We start from the raw sequence: 22197 nt of genomic DNA on the forward strand, positions 1-22197 counted from the left end.
GAGTGACAGGTGAAAAAGCCAGCCATTAGACGACTCATGAACGCGAGCACGCGATTCTGTCGCAACAGTGGATATATCTACGTGCGATTAATTATTGATGCACATTTTAGTCGCGTTTGACTAATCATTCTGCAGCTGCACGTGCCCTTGAACACGTTTCTGCGACTTCGTTCGATAAGTGTCATGAAGTCCAAGCGGCTGGGGAACCTGTTTCGAAGTTTGTAAACTGTTTTCATTAAGAATTAATTTGACATCAATATTTTATTAACACAGATGTTAAATAAATAACAAAACATTCTGTCTTCTTGAACTTGTAATGTGAACTGCAGAATTTATGGAGAACTGATATTACACCAGAATATTTATATTACACTTTTTTTTGTAATTTTTTAAAATATTTGAATTCTATAATTAGACATTTAATTTTTTAAATATTGCCGCAAAACGTGCACCTTTTTTAAATTTGTTCAGTTTTGGACGAATTACTTCTTCATTTATTAGTACTTAAAGTACAGAAATAATAAATTACACTACAGCTACCATCATTTTAGTAGAATTTCATAAAAAAAAAAAAATAGGAAATGGACATTCCAAACAGATGTTTAAAAAATTTTAATTCTTCTGTCCAAAGATGGAACAGATTAATAACACGATCAGTAAGTTTCTCCACCAGAAAGAAAGATAGAGGAAGCATTGAACAATTCTCCTAAACTCTTGGGTCGGAAAATAAAGAAAGAGAAATACTACAGCTGCCAAAGTGTTCAACGTTATGGCAAAAAACGGCTGGTAGTACTGGATACTACTCAAATATCGCGATTTTATCGACGATTTCCAAAACGGGGGCAACTACCCTCGAGGATATTATCGATCTTGGCTGTGCTATATGATTGCCAAGAAAGACAAAAGCGAAAAAGTATGAAAAAATCTAACTGTTAACTTTGTTATATCAATAGCTGTACTGTTCAGAAATCATTAGTCATTGTTTAGTTTTTATAGCTTCAATTCAAAATTTGAACAAAACCGTTTAGTCAAAACTCTAATAGACTCTAATTTATATTTTCTTTGTTCAATATATATAACTCTAATATATAACTCTAATTTATATTTTCTTTGTTCAATATATATAACTCTAATATATAACTCTAATTTACATTTTCTTTGTTCAATATATATAACTCTAATATATAACTCTAATTTATATTTTCTTTGTTCAATATATATAACTCTAATATATAACTCTAATTTACATTTTCTTTGTTCAATATATATAACTCTAATATATAACTCTAATTTATATTTTCTTTGTTCAATATATATATATATAATCTAATATATAACTCTAATTTATATTTTCTTTGTTCAATATATATAACTCTAATATATAACTCTAATTTATATTTTCTTTGTCCAATATATAAATTAGAGTTATATATTAGATTATATATATATATATTGAACAAAGAAAATATAAATTAGAGTCTATTAGAGTTTTGACCAAATGGTTTTGTTCAAATGTTGAATTCAAGTTATAAAAACTAAACAATGACTAATGATTTATCTAAAGATATATATATATATATATATATATATATATATATATATATATATATATATATATATATATATAACCAGCAACGAATACGAGATATAGTATAACAAACATGAGGGTAGAGGCAAGAGACATTTTTTAAAAAGAATTTCCTAAGCAATTGTTAAAACAGTTAGCGGGAGCGTATCATTATACAGAATTGTTAGGAATTCATACGAATTATTAGGAAAATGTAAGAGAAAAGATCTTCGTCAAACGACATCAATCCTAAAATAGAAAAGGTGTTTTGGTATCACTAAGCAGTAGATAGAAAGAAAGTTCCTGTTAAGTAATGAGGAAGTTATGGAAATGGACTAGAATAATCAACATGATTTATACACATTCGTTACCAAGTTCTGTAGCATAAAGTGCATACGAGAAGTGCAATTTGCAAATGTCAAATCTAAATGCAAGCATGAAAGAGCAATTCCAAAGATCAATAAGATTCTGCTTCCAGTAACTAACGCAATGTTACATGCAAGTTCTAATTTTCCTTTTACGGCATTCTGAAAGCTTTGCGCGTGCAGGTGGCAGCACGAGATAAGACGTACAGGATCTCCGCGCGATCTAGATTTTCCATAGCATGTCCGGGGCCCCTGCTGCATATGGCACGTAAGTATGTTCTGCGGAGACGTACCAGAGGTCTCTAATTCTAGAAAATCAGCTCGTAAATCCCGAGCTCGTCTACTCCTGTCTGGCACTTCACGAAAGTTTAGGATATATCAATTGACATTGCGCGCGCTATGCCTGAAACACGTTGCAGAGGAAGTCTCTTTGACATTCTTCAACCTCATCCAGTTCCTGGAAAGTTTATTCTGTTCGAGTATATTTATATATACTTTAGTGGCTCGATTCATTTCATTTTCAAACGAAGCTGTATATGCTTAAAAAAAATATTACACAGAAGAGAGCATTACTAGATACTGTATAATCCTAGCATAAGCAAGATTATATTTTGTGGTTGCAAATTAAGAGAGAGAGCAAAGCATGTCCACTGATATAAGTTTCTGGTAAAAAATCAATTCAATTTACAGGGATTTTAAATTAATCTGCAAATGGCAAGTGCATTGTCTTTTGGTAAAGACCAAAATCTCGTTTTTCACTAAAAGTGTAATTGGTTAGTTTCGGCCGACGACATAAAGAAGTTCGTTGCCACGCGTTGCATATTTATAATAATCTAATTTTTCGTAACAAATGCACGTCACATACAGTGAGTCACAAAAGTCTATATACACTCTACATATCGTGATATTGAAAAAAATATTAAATTTTTTATAATAGTATGTGTAGTAAACTGTTTATTAGTTAGTGTTAGGAATATTTGAAGGAAATTGCATTACTTAATAAACTCACTTATATGAAATCAGTATTCGAAATAAAATACAATGCCACCAAATTTATACTATTGCCCGATGAGAAGAAGAACGGCTACCCGCAAGCTGAAATGTCACAGGGGCAAGGGGAATGGTCCACTCGCGTCAACCTATCCCCTCCAACACAGTTCGCCCCGTGACGAAGAACGCGAACGAAACCAATCGCGACAATCCGCGGATATGGACAGCCGGTAAGAACCGAAAAGTAGGAGTTCTTGGAGGGGATAGGGTGGATCGAGCGGGCGATTCCCCTTGCCCATGTGACATTTCAGCTTATGGGTAGTCGTTCTTCTTCTCATCGGGCAATAGTACATATGTAGGTGTTACAGATCCATTAAAGTTTATAGAATTTGTTCAATTAAGAATGAAAAGAAACAGATAAGTTTCGAAAATAGTGAAGATGTTAAATTATTTAATAATTATGGTTATAAATATTTTGAAAAGATAACAATATTACACGTAAGTCGTTAATAATAAAATATTGATAAACATAAAGTCATTTCGCAAAAGACATTTCTGTGTTTTCTAAAACATTGTAAATTTACATATGTGGTGTACGTAGACATTTGTGACTACCTGTATGTACATATATTTGACATCCATGATTTCGTGTTTGACGTAAATAGAACAAATGAGATCTACTTTTTAGAAATATATACATCAGATAGCATATGGGAGATACAAAACACCAATGTGATCTCGTTATTACATTTCTTATGAACCTAATTAGAAATGTATGTACATTGTACTGAACACAAATAGCAGATGGTTTTCAATCTTTTAAAATATATTATAGGTACCTAAACAGTGTAGTAGTAAAGCTTCCAATTCGTATGCCCCTATAGAGATAACAAATTGGGTGGGGCTGATGGCCTCCTCTCTGAGGAGGTTTTCTCAGAGAAGTATATTCTCAACATTATCAACTTTACTTTTGTATTTTCTTTAAATAGAATATTTGTATTAATTTATATTTCTGGGATAATTGACTTATTGAATTTTAATCGTTTTCATATAATTTTAATATTTTATTCTGACTGTGCCCCCCTTAGAGTTTGCTGTAGCCAATGATGCCAGAATCGTGGGACGTGGGACAAATGCTTACCCCCACTATGACCTACCGTCGCCCCCACTTTCTTCCCATCGCACTGCACACAAGCATATCCCTACTCCTGTCCATGTGCTCGACAGTCCAACAGACAGCTCACATGGACAGGAGTAGGGATATGCTTGTATGCAGTGCGATGGGAAGAAAGTGGGGGACGACGGTAGGTCATAGTGGGGGTAAGCATTTATCCCACGTCCCACGATTCTGGCATCACTTGCTGTAGCTCCACAAAATTTGATTTTTGACTTGTAACTCCCTTAAACTATTCTGTGACCCCAGGGGGGCCCTTAGGGTTACATGGTCCCCGGTTGAGGAACAGTGCTGTTCAGCGGTGGGGCTCCTCACGCGCCTGTTCCCCCTTCTAACCGCTCCGTCCGTACAAAATATTCATGAGGAATGTGTAGTAGTAGCATTGGGTGCGTCAGCGGACTCACCCATGCGGCTAAACAACACTTGGAAGAGTAGCGATATTTGTAGCAACTCAACACGTTCCGCAAACGTAGCGGGTTTTATTTAAGCTACAAAACATGACGACCGATCACTAAACGTGTTGAGAGGTGAGCAACTGAGCAGTAGCGTTCAGCGAAAGATCAGTGAGCGTTTATTATTCAAAGGTTGAGTCCGCTGAACGCATCCATTGACTAGCTATGGCGACGTGTGTCACACACGTCACGTGTAGCGCCATAGTCGCCTCTTTAGACTCGCGCGGTATCCCTGACGATGCGGACCGGAGTGGAGGAACCCCAAAGGGCTCGCGAGTCCTAGCTTGGACAGCGCAGCTCTATACTGTGGGGATAGCGACGACCACTTACATTCGAGGTTTAGCAGTTGATCTGTATAGTATGAAGGTATCACCACCCACACCTTTGTTGTTTACCCCCTCTTAACTATTCCTATGCACAAACCTCACTGCTGCTCGCTGTGCCTCTACTGGCTTATTGTAAAAGGGTCAACAGTATGCACTAATAATCGGAGCTTTGCAGTTCCCACGAGTCATATTTTGTTTATCGACAAATAGCCAAGGTTCTGGAAACGTCATAGTTTCAACACTGACGATCAGAATATTGGGTCAATCGATCTAAAGTCAACAAACCGATGATTCGTCGTTGTTTACTATTCAGTGTTGCCTAAGAAGGGCTATATCAATCATCTACAAATCATTTATATCTATTAGAACTACACGTGCATGTACTGATCTTTCAGAATGAACACCTCACGTTTATATGTTGCGACAGTGGTTCAGTATTGCTGTATATTATTTTAATTAATAATAGAAAAATACAGCAATATTGGATGTGTATCGCACCAGAATACGTTGGTACACCACGGATGCATATTATATGAATTGAAAAAATTGCTGATTGACAGTTCTTGGCGATGTCGGGTATTGATTGACGAGGTTGGAAATTAACACCTGTCATGGGCAGGCCATGTAATGCTAACATGTAATGGAATTTTCTATGTACTATTACAATTTTTCAATAATGTGAATATACAGTTATAAACCAAAAATTGTAGCTATGCTACATTTATCAGAATATTATTTTTGTATAAATTATAACATTTGTAAAAAAAGTTACTATATAGTGTGCGTTCAACTTTATTTCGTATTTATCACCGACGAATCTATCCCATTCAAAGGTTTCTATTCCATTTACATATAATATGTTGTTTTAATGGTTTTCAAAAAACAGTGAATGCTTGGGGAATTTGGAAAAGGTCGATAATTTTGTAATTTTTACTTTACCACCAATCAGCCAATCGGGACTTATTTGTCCTGACATTTTCCACTGCCTTTTGGCATTTTTAGCCCTTTTGTTGTTTTAGACGCTCCGAACTCTGCCGGAATAACCCGAGAGGCATCTAATTCTACGGTCACAAAATGAGTTTCAGAACGGGTAATCTAGGACATCCATTATTTACAGTACTGTTTTATAATTTTCATGCAAAATACAAACTGCGCTATATGTTGCCATTTATATCAATGTTAAACCACTGAATAACGATTTAGGACCTATCTTCCACGTAGGAGCATTGTAGCTCTCCTTATTATTTTCTGTGAATCCCCCGAACTTCCTCCGACTTCAGCCTTCGTAAATTGGTCGTGTAGCTCGTTGAAGTCGAACAATTCAGTGGCTACTCGTCAGTGGTACATTTATGGAAAAATGTTGCCCAAATTGCCTGTTTCGTCTCTGGAACAGACTAGCATTTCTTTCTAATTACCAATCCATAATATACAGTCAGGTCGTCTAAGTCCACTGCACATTCGTTCTGCACATGCCTCGCGCATTCTTTCCAATTTACATCACCTTTATATTGTTCAAAATCCTGATTGACTTCAATGGCTGAACCTTTGTTCTTATAATGAATTTTTCAATGCATCCCTTAGAATATTATTTTCAAAGATCTGAACTGTCGTTTTATGATTTCTTTTCTTTTTTTTTGAAGTCGTTAAAGTGTCGTAACACCTTATGGCATTAATATCTTACGAATATACGAAGTATTTTATAATTTTATAAAAGCATGTGTAGAGGATTTAGGTCTGCACACGGTGACGGACACATTTAGTTGTATTGTCTCGCTCTGGCCGCATCGCATTTAGTATTTTAAGTGTTATGCAACAATTTAAAGAAAGTGCATTGCAGCTATTACGGCGAAAGTGCTTTCATACATGTTTAACTATTTCGCATCGAAATAATCGGGTACCCGTTCTAAATAAATGACAGTATTTTCGCATAAGGTGTGCAGCTTTCCATGCTAATATGAAAAATCGAAATAATGACGTTTTTACGAAATAGTTTAATCCAAAACATATTAAAACATTTAACAAAACATACATTTCATCCTGTTGCATGAAGCTGCAATTGTTTCAGAATATTTTATAAAATCTGGTACAAAAAGAATTAAATCTTCTATCATTTTACTTTTAAAAATTTTTTGTCACACTTGACATAAAATGTTATAAAAATTCGTGAATGCTCTAGTGGTTCTGAGAATATTTTCCTATTAAACTATGAGTGTGCTTACATCACTTTGCAGAACATTCTTCTCGCCTTCAACACGTTTTGAAATGCGATACTTAACAAGTGAAAACTGCCCACAACACCATCTACTGCGATTTTTAAGAAGTAGATGGAAGATCTTTATTATTACTATCAAGAGTGTAATGTTCGAAAATAAAAACTGACCAATTTTAAACATTACGATAATAATAAATTGGAACCAAAATATAAGAACTTTAAACGTAGCCAATCAATATACTTTAACACATTATTTTTGTTGGAAATATGGAAACAATGACGCCATCTATGAAGCCAGATGATCAATCAATCGATGCAGTCGATGGTCTTTTGCGCGATGTACGTCGCGCTCTATGTATTTGTTTGTCTATGTTCATTTCGTCATTTCAACTGTTGCTGATTTAGCGTGACAGATCTCAAGTGTGCGCTTTAAGTATTTTAATAAGGAATAAAGGTTTATTATCATTCATAGTAATACATACTGGGAATATCGTCAACGTATTCTTTCTTTCTCCCAACAGGTTTTGCCAATAATTTTTTTCGAAAACCTCTAGCGAGAGAAATTATTTTTTAGGTTATTTTTTTCACTACCTCGTAGTCTAAGTGATGACAGACGACGCCAGTGTTGCCAGGTTTTTGACAAGAGTCTCGCAAACCGAGTTGTTTAAAGCCGCCCAAAGTTGCAGCAGTGCTGACACTCCCAGTGAAAAAATATTGAAGGTGTTTTTAACGCGGGAACATTTAAACTAAGTACTTTTGTCAGTATAATACATTTAATACGTACACATATGTATCTAATGAAGATAATTTATTCAATATTTTTTAAAACGAAAGAGGTAGTAAATCAATAAAAGAAGAAAGGATTTTATGTTTTTGGAAGAATTACTTATTCTTTACTTCCATTATCCGAGATTATACTAAGAATCAGAGTCAATGATGTACCTACTTGAAAATATGTAGGTATACTTAATAAATTGGGTATTTAATTCACTGGAATACTAAAGTAGTTTTCAAACGTATTACACTGAAAAAATATTTGGCGGGACGAACATAAATACACCATTCGCAAATTCTGCTACCAACATAAAATGTTAAAATATACAATTTACCAACATAATAAACATTCTGCACCAAGCCCACATAGGCGTGTACTGAAATATTTAATTGCACTGAATTTGTTCTAAATAGTACCAGAATCTGAAATTGCCCAATTCCAACTTCTGATTTCTTCAAAAGCGCCCAATTAGCGAATTGCGATTACCTCAAAATAACCTTCGCAATTTTGTTACAAAAGTCGCCAAAATTGCGCTAAATCGCCCAATCTGGCAACACTGTATGTACGACGCCACGCGTCAAGTGAGTCTTTCTAGGCGGCCACGGCGCGGCGCTGCCCTCACCGTGCCTAACATGGCTACCGCGCGCCGGCAGTAGTCCCAGTCCCTCGCGTCAAAACATTTTTATGCGTATATCGAACAATTAATAACTCGGAAACGAAGTCTCAACCGCAATTTCGTTATTTTTTCTTTCCGTCTTATTTTGACCTGTAGAATCGCTCTATAAAAGAATGCCCACCTGTAGTAGAACCACCTCCCCTGTATAGTCACTTCCTAAGCCGTCCCACGACCACCCCATTCCCACCTTCCCCTCCGTGTTTATTCCAGACCTCCTCTCGGGAAAAATATACTATGAAAATACCCACGACATCAATCTACTTTCTTGGGAATAAAATCTCTTTAACAGTATTTATTGCTTTCGGCAGAGTGCGCGGTAAAGGGCGGAGGAGCGGTAGTGGAGCACCATCCGTCTTCTTACTGGGAGCAACCCTTTAGCCAGCCTTACTTCGACAACACGACGAAGAGGGAGACCACGACGACCGTCGGCCAATCCGCTTACCTGCACTGCAGGGTGCGCAATCTTGGCGATCGTGCTGTAAGTTTCGAGTTTCCTTATTGCCCTGACCCCCCGTGTAATAAGAACGCGAGAGCTCAGGGAAGTCGTGTTTCACGGATGAGTAGCTGGCTGATGAAACGGTCCGGTTGTCCCGCCCGGTCCACCTACCACACTTTCCACCACGACTTTTCCCTTCGCCCCATCGATCGGGGATTTTCTGGCAATTTCTACCCCGATTCCTGGACCTGATTTCAAGCCACCCACCTCGGCGGTGGAGGCTAGGGGATACGTTTCCCTTTGCCGGGGAAATGAAAGCGGATAAAGCGACGCTTAATTTTTGACACGTCCTGGCAAAGTGAATCTTAACCACTGAGATATCCTTTCAGTTTTAATTTATTTGGGGGAAGCGGATAAGGGGATTCCTGACGGATTGAATTGAAAAGGGTATACATATTTCAAGTTTTCAAGTTTCGCAAGTACTAATTGGACGAGAATGGAAAGTAATGATGGAGAATTTGTTTCAGTCTTTTTTTTATTCTTTAAACACTAGATCTACCAAGGGGGTCAAAATGATTTGTTTAACATTTTGTTATAATGATTACTCGTTTTTAAAACTTCCTGTTTTCTTAAATTCTGCCTCATTTTTATTGACATATATAGAGGATTAATTTTATAAATATGTTTCTTTCTTTCTGTATTTTTTTTTTTAAATTTCTATGCAGTAGTGTACCTACATGTACAGGGACGGGTCATTTTGAACTCTCGCCAAAATGTAGGTAAATTTTTTATTTTTTTTTTATTTTAAAAAGTTGCTTTGTTAGAAAACTAAAAGTACTTGAGAACACATACATTGTACAAACATGCTGACGTCCCATGTTTACCCTTCACTTACATTCGTTTAAACATCTATCCTCAATAAGAATCTTGCTCGGTTTAATGATGTACTTATTATCTACAATACTCTATATCTAATGACTCTAGTGTTGATGCGACCACTTTAAAATAAATTCATACATAAGAAAATGCTTTATATCATTGCTACACTTCAAAGTGTGGAAACCCAACAGTTTATTTATTGCAAGTGTTCTAAAGAAACCTACGAGTACCAGGCGGTGCTCACTGGTGACCCCCATGGCAGTCAACTTGTTAATAATGTTCAATTCCTTATGAGAAATTAATGTTAATAATATATGAGGAGGAATTCAATGGAAAATTGTACGTCTGGACAATTTTGAGATTTGCTTTATTGAATTTCTTATTAGATCGCCGTGTGGAAATGTAGCCACTTTGTCCAGTAATCGTGCAAGGCTCTTAATCTCTACGGGACCGGGATTTTTTCATTGAAATTGTAAATTTTATTTACCTAAAATTTATGCATATATACCACCACAATGGCCGGCCCTCTAAAGGTTAAGTAATAGATAATATTGCATGTTCACGGCAATAGCATTTTACATTTTTATGTGCGGTACTTAACTTCGTGAGTAGATAAGCTTGGTGAATGAATTTCACATGTGTTAGTGAGATTTATACATTTTTTGAAAATGACTATATATTTGAAACATCTTTCACTGTTACGTTTTGAAACAGTTGTAATTATAGTTTAACTGTATTTAGAAATGATAAGTAATTTATGATGATTGTGTTCTTCAGCAGTGTCCCTTAATTGGATCAGGTTATAAAGTCAGATGTAAGAATGAGTAACGAAACTTTGCATGGTAATTGAAAAATTTTAAAATGAAGGCGCGCGTTTTTGAATTCTAGGAAAAGTTAATATACCATAATAAACTTTGAAAAAACTTTAATAAATAATACCAAAGGTAAAATGCAGACTGTATTAAAAATAAGGTAATGCAGGTTGTTATAAAAACTTGGCTATTCATACGAGAGCAACGAAAGTACGCAGGAAAGGGAACAGTAATTTGTCTTTTGTATTTATTTAATTGAAAGCAAACATTTCTCCCTGGTAGATTTAAAGAATTTTAAACACAATATTTCTGTGTGCAAATGCAGTGACAGCATAAAATGTTTGAATAAAACAGTAATTTTCAATAATCTTAAATCTGTATTTTATTACGTTCAATAAGATAAGAAAAGACAACTTAAATCTCGTCGGTAGAAATCATTTGTAATAATTTTATAATTAAAGTGAAATACTGCTTACTTAAATTCTATATAACTGGAATATATAACTTCTATATGCTGAGCAATAAATACGTTTAATAATAAGAATAATAAGAATAATAAGAATAATAAGAATAATAAGAATAATAAGAATAATAAGAATAATAATAAGAAGAGTAAGAATAATAATAAGAATAGTAAGAATAATAAGAATAATAAGAATAATAAGAATAATAAGAATAATAAGAATAATAAGAATAATAAGAATAATAATAAGAATAGTAAGAATAGTAAGAATAATAAGAATAATAAGAATAATAATAAGAATAATAATAAGAATAGTAAGAATAGTAAGAATAGTAAGAATAGTAAGAATAGTAAGAATAGTAAGAATAGTAAGAATAGTAAGAATAGTAAGAATAGTAAGAATAGTAAGAATAATAAGAATAGTAAGAATAGTAAGAATAGTAAGAATAGTAAGAATAGTAAGAATAGTAAGAATAGTAAGAATAGTAAGAATAGTAAGAATAATAAGAATAATAAGAATAATAAGAATAATAAGAATAATAACAATAACAATAACAATAATAATAATAATATATGATAGATTCTTTATAGGCAAGGTCCTAGTGCCTAGGATTTGTTTTTTAATTACATTTATATGTTTGTTTCAAATATTGTAAAGTATTGTATGTTGTGCAAATCTAAATAGAGTATTCCAAAAGAGTTTTGTTACAAAATGGCACTTAATTGACTCGAAGTTTGCCAGTTATGAAGTTTCGTCCCTAGCCACTGGGCTATCCTCTTAACAGAAGTTTGAAGTTATAAGCACTTAAGTACACCAGTAAGCTAAACATAATATTTATCGTTAAATAGCTGGTAAACCATCGAGCGTCTACGTAAACGGTCGATTATAAGCCAAATACATATACTTTGGCTATCTATGCACAATGCACATGCAATGTTTTACCAAAAAACAGTGCATAACACCTCCTTTTTGGTCAAACCTGTGTTTACTAATATTTCTTTGCTTACTTCAATCAATACTATACACGCACGATGTTCACATTTTATTTGTTGGCAATCCGTGCAGAGAACCTGGGGCCATTTCTAGCGCAACAGAAGAACAAAGAACACTTTGTATAAAATAAGTCAGAAATGCTGGATAAAAGTATTTTCCCCCAGGCTTTGTTTTAGAGGAAATTGATTTGAAAATATGTGTGGTATGTGCTCGCGCAATCGCCGATTGACGAGGGTGCCTCTTTATAAGTCACCGTTCCAATTTATCGTCGTAAATATTGACGTTGGTATCGCTGAAAATAATAGGACAGGTTTATATACCTTTTTTAGTTTCTATGCAAGCTCAATGGTCTGCCATTTTATCATAGTATACTTTTTTAAAAACACAGCATACAGTACTGTATCAAGAATTTTGGTCGATGAATAACAGGGACATAAAATAATTTAAATATTTCATACTTTTCATTCATAATACTTTTCATTAGTTTCTTTGTGAATCATGGCGATCTTTGTTTTTCTGTATAACTGTTTACTTCTGTAATTCAGGATCCTTTCGATTCTGTAATTATTGCTGTTTCATATTTTCCGCTTGAACAGCAAAGAACAAATTACGAGAAATAAAACTTAGTTTTGGATAAAAATTGTTAATATCTAAAAATATATTTTTTTTCTATTTTAAGGGGTTATGCCTACCTGCAAGGTCTGAAAACACAAGTATTTTCGGGATTTTTTTTAAAACACTCGAAGACTTTTTTTTAAATAAACCTTCGTGTATTCGAAAGTGTGCATGTTAAACTACTTGTGGTAATTTTTGCGATGGAAAATATACAGAAATAAAAAAAAGTATTAGCGATCTCTCGGCAGCGATTTTTTTTGTCAGTAGTTTGCGGTGAACATTCTAATTCTAACCTGGTTCATCTGAAATTAAAAATTCGCGGGAATTTAGTTAGTATATTGGATTATCTGTCCTTAATCGTTTATTATCCCAAGATATTAATTTGCTACAAAATGGCAACTTCCCATAGCAAAAGTATCGATTTTCACCACAGAATCGCGCTCATGTTTCATCATTTTCCATCTGTAAAATAACAACTACCCAACGGAAATGAAAAACCCACGATTAAGGACAAGCTAATCTAATATACTGACTAAATTTGGTCGATTTTTTTATTTCTGATGAACCAGGTCGTAGCTATAATGATCACCGTAATAAAAAAAGCGCTGTCGGGATATCGCTTATAATTCCATTATTTATTTAGTTATCGCATTGCAAAAAAAAACTACAAGAACTTTAAAATATATACTTTCGAATATACTACCGTTTATTTAAAAAAAGTCTTCAAATTGAAGAAAAAAAAATCCCGAATATACTTGCGTTTTCAGACCTTGCAGGTAGGTACAACCCCTGAAGTGCAGATGTAAGCTAAGTAAGGTTACATAGAGTGAATGCAAAATTCAATAAACTGCCCAAAAATACTTGTTTAACGATACACAATAGGGTGGATGTACCAGTAAATGAACACGTACCAGTGAATGGACATTTTACATTAAAATGAGTAAAATAATTTATTAAAATAAGCAACTAATTAATTAGACACTTCTTTCAATTTCTTGCTTCATATCCAAACAATTTTTGCAGCACGTGGAATTAATCGCGCTGCAAACACAATTTTATAAAAGTGTTCGTTCATTAGCCTTAAGTGTTCATTTATTGGTGCGTTTACCCTATTTTGATACTCGAAATTAGACGTTCAGTTGTGCAGAATCTCGAGCTCTGAAGTCAACTGTTTTAGGCTTTTAGCTTTGTTGCAGTCTGAGCTTTGTCAGTAACCGTGTCTCGATTGCTACTTGCCATTGCTGTTAATAAATTGCTCTGTTTACGAGTTCTCGGAGAGACTGGTGAAAACAATTAGCGAGTAATTGGAGGACATTGTTTACGAGTAAGATTATTATTTGTTGCATGTCCCCCGTGACGAGCTCGGTTGAAGTTATCAGAACTGTCAGAAAATGAAAATCCATCTGGTTTAAATTGCTTGGAAATTAGCAAGACAGAGAATCCAATGTTCGCCACTGCTATGTGCGTGGAGTAGCGCTGGCGAGATCCTCAGGAGCCACCTGAACAGGAGTGTCCTCGAAATTGGACTCGCCGAAAGTGTCCCGAACACTGGGCGCCTGCTTTGCCGTGATTCTGGTGCCGTTCATCGCTGCGAGGGTCGATCGAACGAGGATGATGTTCATTACTATGCCAGTCGTCGCAGTTGAATGGGCTTTCATCTATCTTGGCGACCACAAAGTATGGGGTCCTTGTTACAGACGGGTGTTATGAGCATAGCGAGCAGCGGCGAGCCCTCTAGTGCGCATGCTCCAACAAAGCAGAGTTCCACATAATGAATCCTGTGGGGATACGAAGACTGGATTCGAGGTTTCGCGAGCCTTCGACTATTCAATCCGCTGCAACCCTTTGCGCTGCACATCAGAGATTAAATTAAATTTACATGCTAATGCGCATTAAAGCTTGTAAATACATAAGAACTCGCGATTCGTAGAATGGAATGAGTTAATCAGTTTGAAATCATTGGAGGTACTATACAGTTTCCTATCTTTAACTGCTGCGACCCATAATACCGAATTCGGTAACTCGCACTGACTCTGCACTGGTTCTGCACTGGTGCCAAAAAAAGACTTGGATTGGTTGATTCTTTTAGAGCTATCTTCGTTTCTATCAGAAACAACAACCCAAGTAATTTTCTGGCACCAGTGCAGAGTCAGCGCGAGGTACCGAATTCGCTGGGAGTGAAGTTAATTGAGGAAAAAATCTCTGGTCGATTGACGAGGGAATATGTAAGTGGCAGTGCAAAGGGGTTAATAAGTGTTATACTTCCGCGCATAAACGCGCTGTTGACCGTCAAATAGTGACGTTACTCGTTATTGGCGTTACTCATGCATCACCGTATGACACACAGGAATCCGTCAGAATCCAATCACCGATCGTAATCGACGATAAATCAGATTTCCCTCCACCTCGTCCTCACTTCAGCCGCTGTGCCGCGTGCACGGCTCTCAATCTGCGCCGGCCCAGGCGTTTATATTCAAGGTGTAAAATCAATGTGGCAACACTCGGTGCATTGTCGTTGCGTATGACAGCTTCATGCCATTCGCTGTTTCCATTACCGCGCCTGAAAACAGTGTTAGGGTTGCCAACTTTTTGTCCAAGAAAATATAGTACTTTACGGATAAATGTGGTAACAAATATAGTACGTTGTGGGAGAATATAGTACTTCTCGGAGAAAAGTGGTACAAAATAAAATTACATTAAAACAACCACATATTTTTTTTTAAATCTGTATTTTTGTGCCATTTTGCATTATTAATTAATTTATTGTTTGTAACAAATGTGTCAAAGGTTTGATTGCACTGAAAGTCCAAATTAACATATGAGGAGCTGATTTTTTATGATAGATACGCTGGTTCTGTTTCTCTCTTCCGACCACTGGATATTCATTATAGCAAAAATCGTCTGTGTTAAAGTTTAAATTCGCAAATTCAAATTTTGATGTTGCCGTAGAATATAAAAATGAGTAAAAATTGTAGAAATTTTCTAACAGAATATAGTACACTAGCCAAAAATATAGTAAAATACTATATATTATAGTACGGTTGGCAACTATAACTACGTTCCAAATGTGTTTATTTTGTGATTTTTTTTTATTTTTTATTTTATAAAACTTGGCCGGCCTGTGCCACGACAGTGTGAAATCATTCTGGAACCTTCCCTACTCGAGCACAACCTGAGCCTTTGGCGTTAAAAATCTAACTTTTATTCAAAATTTGGTCGTTATCTTTTGGAATCGCCCGTAATCACACAAAACCTCGGGTTTTCGAAAAATAGATTTTTTTTACAGACATCAAGCGTTTAAGGTATTAATTTTGATGATTTGTATAATGCATAAGTGTGTAAATGAAAATGATTCTCAACTTTATAATGTAGATCAAGAAAACAAATTTTTATCCTTAATTTTTTGCTTCGAAACAAGAATTATGATCTTTCAACATTCTAGTCTGAGTTTCCTATTTTTCGAAAGCTTCTGTAATATTTTGTTTATTTACAAAACATCTTCAATATGTATGTTAGGTGATGTTTTTGATTATAAACAATTATTTCTGCATGCAAAGTATGTGTGCCTCAAATATATACAGGGTGTTTCACTTAACTTCATCACCTGAAATATTTCTACTATGTTTAAAATGTCATAAAAATATTTCCGACAATAGCTGCATAGTTTTGTGGGAGCTGGCGTATAGTAGCAAGTTTTATTCTGTTGGGTGAGGTTACAGAGACACGAAGGTCCACTTTGTGCTTTTAAATGAAAATGGATTCAACGACCTACAACAATAAGTCCTTTAAGGGGGAATCCTATTCTTTGGGCTAAAAACATAGCAAAATTTGGGATTTTTTTTTTAAGAATCCAGCGATCCGAATCATCTGAAATTTGGACGATATTTTGATGCATCTTTGAAGAAGCTGCAGGTTTTTTTTCATTAATTTTTAACCATAAATATAGTAGTTATGCATGATCGACCATCACACCGCGCAAAATTCGTCGTTCGTTGGTGTGCATGATATTTATCTACCAGGTAATCTGAAACAGAAAAATGAAACGGTATTTTATTTTATACATATTTAGCTTGAAATTGATGAACCAGCAAAAAACAACAAAATTTATTGAGCGGTGTGGAGAGTTTTCAAAATGAAAAATTACAAAATCCACTGATGTTATTCATTCAACATCTGCATGACTGAACCAAATAACTTTATTTTCTATTGGTCCAGGATTATTTTACAGCCAACAATGAGAAATTTGTGGAAAAAATAATAGATTTATACCTATTGTATTAGAAAATACATCCGTCAATAATTTTAAAAATTGATTAAAATCATTTTAAGCTTCAAAGAATTAGTTAAAAAATAACATTAAATTATCATTTTAAAATAAATTGTATATATATAATTATTAAGTATTCAGAATTAATATTGTATACATGGCAAGAGAAACTTCTACGTTATCATCCTGCGAAGGCACGTTGAAATTGGAGAAATACATTTTGGACCGCTTCCTTGCAACTCCTGCACGATGTAGCCATTTACTAAGAAACTGTTTACCCAAACAGTGTCTAGTTTTTCGAGTGAAGCGTGGAGGAGCACCATTATGCAGGAGTCACATACTGCATTTCATATCTTGAAGGTCCTTATCCAGCGACTCTTGCAAATAATTTTACAAAATGTTACGGGAGAGTGCTGCCACGATCGTGAGTTTAGGTTAAGTGCTATTGTTACACACTATACAGAGTATTTTGCAAATGGTGGTACAACCTGCCAGGAAACAATTTTTTGTAAAAAGAAAGTTAATGGTATGGAATAATTTTTTTTTATTTTCAGGTTTTCGAAAAAAGGTTTTGAATATAAAATGCTTTGCTTTTATTCTTATTCATCTACGTGTCGATTTTTATTACAGTACTGGGGCCGTGTTAACGTAATCGATTATACTAAAGAGAAATCAAGTTTGGGACAATTAAACAGACCCTAGAATTTTGTTAGAGACATGATAGTATTATTTCATAAGAATTTAATATGGAAAGTGCAACTTTCCTTACAACATGGACAACACTTTCTGTAGTTATTGTTTGAGGTAATTTTTAGACGTTGTAATACTATTAAAAACTGTGTGTTGTTAAAGTACAATATTGTTATTTTGTAAAGAGTGCGTTAAGCTTACATACTTAAATTTAAATGTTTAATAGCCAAAGTTCTCTCGGAAATTGCGTGAAACAATAAAAATTTATTCTACATCTTTTATTTTTTAAAGTTTATTTGAACTTTTTTACTTTCAAAAATCTCTGACATCAAATATAGAAAGTGATCCATTTAAATGAAATGGTATTGCCTGTCTTTTTTTCAATAACAAAATGCCTGCAGATATTAGATATATAAGAGGGTGGCTCTTATTTACTCTTGGCAAAAAATTTGTTCAAGATTTACCTTGGGGGAACCTCCAGAATAGTTCCAAATAATTAAAAAAAAATCCGTGTAAAGTTTTTCAAAAAAAGACCGAAAAACTAAAAAAAAAACCTTTTTTCCTCAAATATTGAAAGTTTAAATGCTTCTAGAGCACTTTTTATTTATGAAGGCAAACGAGAAAAATGGAATTTTTATTTTCGAGGACTATTTTTTAAACATTTGGGGGGGGGGGGGCATATACCGAAATTTGCGAAAAAAGATAAAAAAAATTCTAGTTTCAGTGTTTGATATGTCATGAATGTTACCTGAAAATTTAGGACTGAAATTCGCAAAAATATCGAAAATATAGACTCTATATCTTTGCAAAAATATCGAAATATGAGACTCTATATCTTTGATATTTTTGCGAATTTCGGTCCCAAATTTTAAGGAAACATTCATGACATATCAAACACTGAAAATAAGAAACAATTTTTTTTATCTTTTTCGCATATTTCGGTATATGCTCCCCCCTGAAATATTTTAAAAATAGTCCTCGAAAATAAAAATTCCATTTTTTTCGTTCGCCTTCATAAATAAAAAGTGTTCTAGAATCATTTAAACTTTCAAAATTTGAGGAGAAAAAGTTTTTTCTTTTAGTTTCTCGGATTTTTTTCGAAAACCATTTGTCGCACGAGAAAAAGTAATAGAACATATACGATGCTCCTTGTCCGGATCTACAACTTTTGTTTGACATCTTTTTTTATTTAATCAATAACTTGGAGGATATTATATAAACTCGACTTCGCGAGCTGTTAAATAATGATTTAAATGTTTAAGGGCCCAGGGGCACCTTTTCCCTGTATCCGATCGAGTTCAAACTTTACACGGATTTTTTTTTAATTATTTGGAACTATTCTGGAGGGTGCCCCGAGGAAAATTCAAAAGTCGAAAATAAGAGCCACCCTAATATGTACATATGCGGAACTGCTAACTCTAACGATTAAGTAAATTTAAGTGCAGCGTTTTTTCCACATCTCATCATTTCCAGTACTTTGCACTTTCTGTAATAAATACGCTAACAAAAAATAAAAGCACAAATATTCTGCCAAGAATGGAATAAATTTTACGATATCGCAAACTGTAAAGCATTTATTAAGATCTAACTTTTGTCTGATATATTACTGTGGATTATTATTCTAATTTTGATGAGCAAGCGATTAAAAATATTCCAGTACAACAATAGTCAACACCTCCATATTATCTGAAACTGGCATCTAATGGTCAAGCACGTCTTGGCGCAATACATCTTCTGTGGAGACGTTTGAAGTATCAATTCCCCGTTCCCGACACGAGCTATCCATTTTTCAACGTTCCCACGTTCTCTTACTTCAATTATCATATATTCGCCTGAAAGTTAAATTGAACCGAGCAAGTCTTTTGTGATGAGAAATTACAGGCTCAACACTCGGTTCTGGATAACTGAACTCGATAGTAGGAACGGCCATTGGCGCAGTCAATTCCAGATCAGTTAAAGGTTCCCGCGTCGTGAGTTTTGCGAAAAGTTTTTCAGCTGAACTACGATTCCATACGATTGAATGTAATGCCAAATTCAGGGGACAAAGCGCCTCGAATAGAGAGAAGATTTCCTCGATAATTCTGCGCAGGGTTTACTAAAGCGTAGAAACATAAATTCCACCTCCGTTCCGTGCCGTTTTACCCAATAAATATTAAGCCCATTTTTGTAAAATTGTTCCAGCGTAACAGTGAAAGATTGCAAGGAAATATTTCCCCGTATTACGCCGAGCACGCTAGCACACCCCGCAGAATAATTTATTTAATCGTCATTAATTGTAGAAAATTCGAAACTTTTGTCGAATATCTGCTTGTAAACTGTGGAATGATATAACGACGTTGTCCTTTGGAACTGAATAATTTATTAACGTATACATATGCATTACATATACATTAGATAAAATCGTGATACACTGAATGAGCAATTCGAATTATTTTAAAACCAGCTGTGTAGAGCAGGGCTGGGCAACCCCCGGCCCATGGGCAACCTCCGGCCCATGGGCCGCATGCGGCCCGTTCCCCGTCTTGCCTACTCTGCTGGGCCGCAGGAGAACGACCCCCACCATACTCTTTTAACTCCTACAGTGTACGCCGTACCTATTGGCATTTTCTTATATTCGCTACGCCATCTGGTGGCGAAAATTAAAGCAGTCTAATCGGGTTAGTTGTCACCTGTTATTTTCAGTATTGGGAATTTCGACTGTTTGATGATCGATTTTGTAAAATTCAACAGACTATTTAATGACAAAAACATTATTGCAATATTTCAATACTTGTGTGACACCAGTCCTGTAACGCGATTGACCCAATTACAAAGCTTACTTTAGTAAATGGCGCTCTCACAATATTTCCCAATATGTGACCGCACTCGTAGGAGTAAGAGGAAGGGAGATGAAGCGGCGGCTAATCTGCTGATGGTGGGGGAACCGGCTGACTGGTGGTGGGGACTGTGCGGCCCATAGACATATATAGACGGAGCAGAAGCTGGGACTATCGGCGAGGGGAACGGTAGGCTTGGAGGGGGAAAGGCAGAGGTCAGATGCAGGCACGTCGGGTTAGCTTCGGAAGCATTCGGCATGCATAACCACTGCGTTACCCGATTTGCCTGTATCGCTCCCCTTACTGCGAATCTTACCCCCCCCCCCCTTCAACTTACGCTCTGTCTATATATGTCTATGGTGCGGCCCGCGGCTGCGAATAAATTCCTCAGCCTTGGTGTAGAGTATCTACGAAAAATCTGTTCAAAATTAAAATTTTGCTACTTGTAAAAGTATTTGCACTGAGCATAAATTATAGAGATCCATATTGGCATACTTTAAAGGGATAAGTTTCAATAAATGTTCAAATGAAATGACATTAATGCTTTTGGATTTATGTGAGCTAGCCTGTGAGTGACTGTAATTTCATATTAACAATTGATTCTTTTCTACATCTGCTAAGTATCCACTGACCCATGGACGGGCGTGTACGTATTCGTACATAACGGGTGCATGGCAATTTTTTGCTCGTTTGTAAAACCATCCGCATGAAAATTGTCTTGTTTTGTTCGCAGGTCTCGTGGATCAGGCAACGAGATTTGCACATTCTTACCGTAGGAATCTTAACGTACACGAACGACCAGCGTTTCCAGTCGTTGCACAGCGACGGAAGTGACGAATGGGCCTTGAAGATTAGCTCGCCGCAGGTTCGGGATAGCGGGATATACGAATGCCAAGTCTCGACCGAACCGAAAATCAGCCAGGCTTTCAATTTGAGCGTTGTAGGTCAGTAGACATGAAATATGCATTTTACATTCGCATTGAATTGCTCTCTTGACAAATAAGAAAATGAAATGACTAATAGAATTACTTTGGTGCAAAGTACTGTAATCCTTCTATTGGTTTCCAAACAGAATTTCCAGCTTAATAACCATATTCTTTATTAAGTTTATCCTAAAAAAAGAGAATATTCTTAAGTTTTTAATTAAACTGGCGCTACAAAATGGGTTCAAACAAGCAACCAATCGCTGCCTGTCAACTTGACTGTTCTTCAAAGTTACCCCCTGTGGAAAAAAGTCTGCGGACGCCCTTGGCTCCGTTATTGGGAGCACAACTGCAAAGGGAATGATTCTGTGTAAAGAAATAAGTCGGAAATGTGGATAAATATGTTTCAATTTAGGGCTCCATTTTTTAATGACTTTGAAAATTCATTGATGAAATACAGTATTAACTTTTGGCCGGATGGCTAATTTTGACCCGCAATAGAAGTTTGTTTGTAGGATTCCTTGACTAAGATTTTATAGTGGATTTTGAACTTATTATGCTCTAAAATTCTTAAAGCAGGGATGTAGTTAGTAATAGGTGATAAATAATGCTGCATCCTTCGGGCGAGATTTAAATAACACAGCCGTAGATGAAATCAATCCGTTTTCAAAAATCAATCGCAATTGTGGAATGAAATATCTGTTGGACGATGCTGTTCTATCGAGAAATTTTGTTTTGAAGGTGGAAATGATAGTTGAGTGTACG

At 35.4% G+C, this 22197-nt stretch overlaps 1 protein-coding gene and 1 long non-coding RNA gene across 2 annotated transcripts in view; one reads left to right on the top strand and one right to left on the bottom strand.

Moving 5' to 3' along the window:
- Positions 1 to 22197, top strand: part of LOC143375985 (netrin receptor DCC) — a 449439-nt gene that overhangs the window by 301305 nt on the left and 125937 nt on the right. Inside the window, exons 3-4 of the mRNA XM_076825750.1 lie at positions 8846 to 9015; positions 21243 to 21453. Coding sequence (XP_076681865.1) covers positions 8846 to 9015; positions 21243 to 21453 — 381 coding nt within the window. The remainder of the gene's footprint in view (positions 1 to 8845; positions 9016 to 21242; positions 21454 to 22197) is intronic.
- LOC143375992 (uncharacterized) overlaps positions 1 to 22197 on the bottom strand; it is a 382608-nt gene that overhangs the window by 119031 nt on the left and 241380 nt on the right. The gene's annotated exons all lie outside the window — the stretch shown is intronic.

The sequence above is a fragment of the Andrena cerasifolii genome, chromosome 13 (assembly GCF_050908995.1).
Source record: "Andrena cerasifolii isolate SP2316 chromosome 13, iyAndCera1_principal, whole genome shotgun sequence".
Classification (NCBI taxonomy): Eukaryota; Metazoa; Arthropoda; class Insecta; order Hymenoptera; family Andrenidae; genus Andrena; species Andrena cerasifolii.